At 41.7% G+C, this 6,572-nt stretch overlaps 1 protein-coding gene across 1 annotated transcript in view; it reads right to left on the reverse strand.

Annotated features, from left to right (window-relative positions):
• Positions 1-3,476, reverse strand: part of cfap20dc (CFAP20 domain containing) — a gene marked incomplete at both ends in the record, with an annotated part of 36,049 nt that extends 32,573 nt beyond the window's left edge. Inside the window, 4 exons of the mRNA XM_080545750.1 lie at positions 2,035-2,107; positions 2,569-2,662; positions 2,795-2,884; positions 3,456-3,476. Coding sequence (XP_080401876.1) covers positions 2,035-2,107; positions 2,569-2,662; positions 2,795-2,884; positions 3,456-3,476 — 278 coding nt within the window. The remainder of the gene's footprint in view (positions 1-2,034; positions 2,108-2,568; positions 2,663-2,794; positions 2,885-3,455) is intronic.
• Positions 3,477-6,572: the final 3,096 nt, after the last annotated feature.

Here is a 6,572-nt window from a genome sequence, read left to right on the forward strand (position 1 = left end):
AAAAATACAACTTAGATTTCACCATTTCAACAGAATTGTACATTATTAGCGAAGCACGCCGCCACAGCAGCCAGCCAGGATCGTTGTCTCACTGCAAATCAACGGCTTTGAATCTGATCAACCGCCAGGGTGTCCTGATCTGGAAATGACTTTTTCAGAACAATGGATTATCTTCCTGCTAAAAGCTAATCCTCCAAATTAGTTTGGGTGTTTCTGTAGGAAACCTCTCTTTAAAAATGTTTCTTTAAAGAACGTAAGGAAGGGGATGTTTATTATAACTACATCTCATTTTAAATTTGCTGATTGGATCTAACCTAACATGGGCCATTTTTTTATGGATTCATATTTAGTTTCCCGTGCATCATGTAGTGTCATGCAGACAATTTATTCTGTACCTGGACCCTGGATTTTACAATTATAATAATAATATTAAGATAATTAAGCGATATCACACGAGAGGGAGTGTGTTATACTGAATATCAGCACGGCTGTGATTCGGTCGTAGGTACGAGGCCGCAGGCCGAGGAGGAAGACAATCACAGCCGTGCTGATATTCAGTATAACACACAACCTCCAGTGTGATATTTGCTTTTATACAACAGTTCTACAGATATGTATTTATTTAATCATAAAAATAAACCAAACATAGTTCCGCAACTGAACTTCAAATGGACTGTTGCCTAGTAACCTGAACACAAACATGTAGTCTAATTAACGGTCATTTAGTAGAACATCTGTGCGGTGGAGTGATACATATAGTTAAAGGTCCCAGTGCTGTTATACTTTATATCAGCACTCATGGAATGCCTCTTGTCCAATCAAATGACTTGGTCGGAACTAACTGTTGTATAATTATAATTATAATATGTTTATGTATATATCTCATTCCCTTAATTAAAGTCCTAGGGTTAGGGTTAGGGTCCTATCAAATTACTTTAGTTCAGACCCTCACTGTGGCCTTTTAGAATCTAATGATTTCTTTTGTAGACAAAAGATTACAGCTTTATCCAAGACTAATTAAAAGAGAGACACTTTGGGTTGAGCTTGCACAGTAGAAGAGAGAGAGAGAGAGAGAGAGAGAGAGAGAGAGAGAGAGAGAGAGAGAGAGAGAGTGAGTGAGAGAGACACACATGGCATGTCTTTGTATTAAAAGGTAATTAATGTATTTTTCATCCAATAAAACTGTCACTGTTTCCCTGTGTAATTAGTGGATTACAGAGTTATATTATATTATCACTGACACAAGCAACTGTATTCAGATGGACTACAGGATGTGAGGTCAACTGTGTTCAGATGGACTACAGGATGTGAGGTCAAATGTGTTCAGATGGACTACAGGATGTGAGGTCAACTGTGTTCAGATGGACTACAGGATGTGAGGTCACGGTTGTTCTGGTGATGTGATGCAACACTACCTGTCGCTAAACCTTCCCTCTGTGACATTGACCTGGTTCCCCTCCTGGCTACATAGAGGAGAGACTCTGGGTCCTTTGCTCACCTGTCAGCCTCCAGAGTGATTGTTTGGCTGAGACAGCTTGTCTGATCTCATACTGTAGGGCCAAACAATAGTTTGATTACCTTATACTAATCACTTCAACTCCCAGCTGTTATTCATTTCCTAGCTGAATGTGCATGAGGTAACAATAGTGCAAGGCCACCATAATGTGCTCATCTGCATGCACACACTTACTAACTACTATCGTGTACAGGCGTAGGTTTAGGTGTTAGGTACAGGCGTAGGTGTTGTAGCAAACGGGACTGGGAGAGTAACGAGCCCAAAGCGGCTCTCCAACCACAATCCCGTCGCTAACCGGCAGCGCTAACCACAACCCCAAGAGAGTTAACTCCCCTGGCGCGGCTGCTAATGGCCCTTATACAGGTTGGTTACAGTCTCCTATAAGTGACTGGCCTGGTGGTCTGGGCAGTGATCTTATTAGGCATGTGTAATCACTCCTGCCAAAGTCCCATCACTGAGTGCATTGCCACTCCAAACATACATTACTACAACCTTGTCTTCTAATATATAATACTTACAGAAGCTCGGTAGAGAAGTCTTTACCTGGAGGAACATTCACCTGGAGGACTAGAAACCTCTGGACCAGCCCAACTGGAAAACAAACATTTATACAACAAAACTTTAGTGGCAGAATCTGACCTCACAGTCTCATTCAAACGTTATTCATCCATGCCATTTAACCTTGGCTATTCAAATAATAATAACAATGATAATAATAACAATACTACTACTACTACTACTACTACTACTGCTACTACTACTAGTACTACTACTACTACTACTACTACTACTACTACTACTACTACTAGTACTACTACTACTACTACTACTACTACTACCACTACTACTACTACTACTACTACTACTACCACTACTACTACTACTACTACTACTACTACTACTACTAATAATAATAATAATAATACCTTTATTTGGGTAGCACTTTTCTAAACATGGTTACAAAGTGTTTATGTGTGCCTACCCCTCTTTACAACAGGGTAGTTTCAGACTAACAGGGTGTAGTTTAGTAACAGGTGTAGTTTGAGACTTACGGGCTGATTTTCCATCCTTTGGCAGCTGCATCTTAATGGTTTGGCTGCTCCCATCCAGACAGTACACAAAGCCCTTCACCTCTTTGTAAAACTCCTTCAAGAAACAGGCTTACAATGAGGTTCCTCTCATAGAAAACACAATGGTAAAACAACAGAAAGGGTGGGTGTCATCTGTCATTAGACCTACTCCAACAGGTTGTCAGACAGCATTATTATGGCTACTCACTTTACGTATGGCTGTTTGACCTCCACACAGTTTCCATTTGGCCACAGGATCTTTCCCCTGGGCGCTGAAGACCTCGACCACAGCTCCACCCTGAGAAACATATAACATTGTGTGTTAATAGAAGAAGAACAGAAAAGGGGTTAATGTGGTTAAGAGCTCGTTTGTTTCCTATAATACTAATACTAATAATAATAATAATAACTTTAATTATAGCGCCTTTCAAAAGACCCAAGGACGCTTATATAGAAAACTACTGCTGTTGTTATGAATGAATGAATGAATGAATGAATGAATGAATGAATGAATGAATGAATGAATGAATGAATGAATGAATGAATGAATGAATGAATGGTCTTTATTGTCATTGATATAGTACAGGTACCAAACAACGAAATTTGGGAGGGGGGGCTCCCCTGGTGCTAGGAAAAAAGACTAAAAACAAGAAGGGAAAAGAGCTGGTTTACATAAATAAAGGCTATGTGCACTATCCACTATACTATACTGTACAATAAAACACTGTGCTGTACTCTATGCTATGCTATAAATATCCTAACTTTTCCTATATCTGAACCTTATGTACCCAAGGGTTGTCATATTGCACATAGTATTTTTGCACATTCATTGCATTATCAGAGGAGTCATGTAGAAACTGATGATTTACCTGATAGTCGTTCTTAAACATGATTTCAGTCTTGAGGAACTACAGTATGCCAATCATCATCCAGTCCACTTCCTGAGCTGGACTATAATCATAATTATAATCATAATCACAACAACACACAGCTGGCTGCTGTTATTGTCACAGTTCCTTATTGCGACACTTCATCTACAACAACTAACCCGTAACGACCACGTCCATTACCGATATATACTCCCAAATGACCTACTAAAAGGACATTCTATAAAATGCAATCTACTGTAGATAGGGGTAAATAGATCAATATATTGGGGGTTGCTACAATGTAGCTAGTTACAGGTAGGGTAGGGGTGGTCTCCATGGTAACAGGACGCTACTCTGCACCACGTGGCTTCATCGCGACGTCGCCTTTCCGCTGCGCTGCGATCAGCGCTCACTCACAGCCCAATCAGCGATCAGCGCTCATAGATAGCCCACGTGGTTACACGTTCCCACGAACCTGAGCTCGGACCAGCACATCACCCGCAATGAAGACCTGCAGAGATCAGTAGAAAACACACCACACACACCACCACCACCCACAGCCAGCCTCTGGAGAAAGGTAAACCTACATTGTACACTTGGCAGCATATGTGCCCTAGAGACATACATGCATGCACAGAAATTAAGTAAAATAATAAGAACAAGACCCACTCACTTCAGTAAAAGTACACACGGTCGGTCACACGCATACTTAAATAGGTGGTTCTGTTTGGTTATGGTTTCTGTATGTGGCCTAGCCTATTATGCATGTATGAAGAGAATAAACACAACATTACATTACATAGCTTACCTCTCCTGGGACCGAATTCCATTTAGAGACATTTCCATGATCCATATCAGCTCCAAAATCCAATTTACACTAATTTGCTGTTGCCATTTTGCCATCATCATTACTGTTGAAATATATGCAAATACAGACACACCATCTGCCTCAACAAAACCTTGTTTTGGCAAACAAGAAACTCTCACTGGCCTCTCCGACTGATCACTGAAGCAGACCAGATTGGATGCCATTGCAATATGGAAGAGCTATCTTTCCAAAGGGTTTAATACCCCTGGTTCATCTAGACACATTAACATACAGTAGGCCTGTATCAAGTGTTAGCAATTGATGCACAACAGAATCCTCCTATGTTGAAAATACCATATTCAAATCAAAGGGCATAATGGTAATATGATATATTTTTGCTTCTCTACTGGGCAAACATTATCACAGAAAGTGAGTGCCTCAAAAACTGACATCATTACACAGTTCTGCTATGCAACGTGAGCAATAACACACTGCATGTCTCACATCTTCACATGAGAAACTACTGCCTCCCGGCTGAACACACAATCAATTAACACAAACAACCAGTTCCATGCCTTTCACAGTGTTTATTGGTACACAGTATACAGATAGGTCTAAGCAAAGACAGTTTTCCTAAGCCTAACCGTCCTCCAAAAGGGGCATTTGTAACGTATAGCCTCTGTTAGGCAGGGGATGAAATTTGACTTTGAGGAGGCTATTGTTTTGTTATTAGATTAAGCTCCGAGAGTATTTGGGCATTATCCGTGAAATGTGTTCATTAGGCGTGTGCCAGTACTGTAGTGTGCTTCAGCAAGCCCCCCTCACACACCCTGCGCTGAACCAAACTCCTAAATGACCTTTTCAGGATTACAGAGTAGCGCGAGCCAAATTAAATGATTTCTGTTTGGCACTAATGAGAACAAAGTATGTGTCTCTCTTTGTGTAATGGAATTGTTCACACTCGGTGGGGTGGAGATCATGACGAAGTCGTTGCAGTCGTCCTGCTAACTTGAGTAAAGCTTGTCAAGCATGGAGGTTAGGCTGCATCTCATCAGCTAATACAAGTGTGCCTTGGCGTAGTGTGTTGGTGGCAGGTTGCCTTGCCGTAGTGTGTTGGTGGCAGGTTGCTCATTGAGTGCAGACGACTCCTTCACCTGTTGCTGATTGGAATGACAGACCGTGTCACCTGTGATCATACACATATGAATGCACACACACACATATGAATGCACACACACACATATGCACACACACACACACACACTCTTTACGCTGGAAGGCCAGATGTCACCAGGTTGACACAAACCGTTTTGATACGGTTATGTTCTGAGGACACATGGAAGCTCTAACTACTTACTCTCTGACAGTCATGTCGAACACAATCCTCCAAACACAAATGCACTATATGATATAGAGCATACACAGAGAGAGATATGTCATATCTGCCTAGTACAGGCAGAGCATGGTGCCTTGTATAGCATCAAAGCTTCACATACAGTCTGTCTTTATTACTGTTGTAATACATCTCACTTCTTGTACAGGTTCAGATCCTGAGACCAACAGCAAAATCACACAGGACACAGAGGTAAGTACCACAAATAACTATCTTTATTTTCTCTACTGGCCAGTAATACCGAAAGACTAAGCATTAAAAACAATTCAACAACTCATTAAGACCAGAGGTGCCATTACAGGCTGTGGAGATCAGTAATTCACTGTCCAATCTTATACTACTGAATAATCATAGTGCCCTCTTTTCACTGCAGTGGGAATAGCATTAATCCTAAATACATCCCATCATTCCCCAAACAAACTCTTAAATTCTGCAAGTAATCAGATTCATGTTAAAACAACATATTTACACGCGAAGGCTTCTGTTGCTTAGGTTGGCTTCCAGCACTGGAGGTCCCAGGCAGTAGAGCAGGTAGCCTATGAGCCACACACACACACACACACACACACACACACACACACACACACACACACAGACACACACACACACACACACACACACAGACAGACACAGACACAGACACAGACACAGACACAGACACAGACACAGACACAGACACAGGCACACGCACGCACGCACACACACACACACACACACACACACACACACACACACACACACACACACACACACACACACACACACACACACACATACACTCACACTCACACTCACACACACACACACACACACACACAGGTTACACACCCAGCGTACATTGTAGATGCCCAGAACCATCCCAGCGTTGTGTAAAAGCATATTCAGGCAGCGCTGTTGGCCAGTGTGCTGCACCCCG

This window comes from Nansenia antarctica, assembly GCF_963989245.1.
Source record: "Nansenia antarctica genome assembly, chromosome: 15".
NCBI lineage: Eukaryota > Metazoa > Chordata > Actinopteri > Argentiniformes > Microstomatidae > Nansenia > Nansenia antarctica.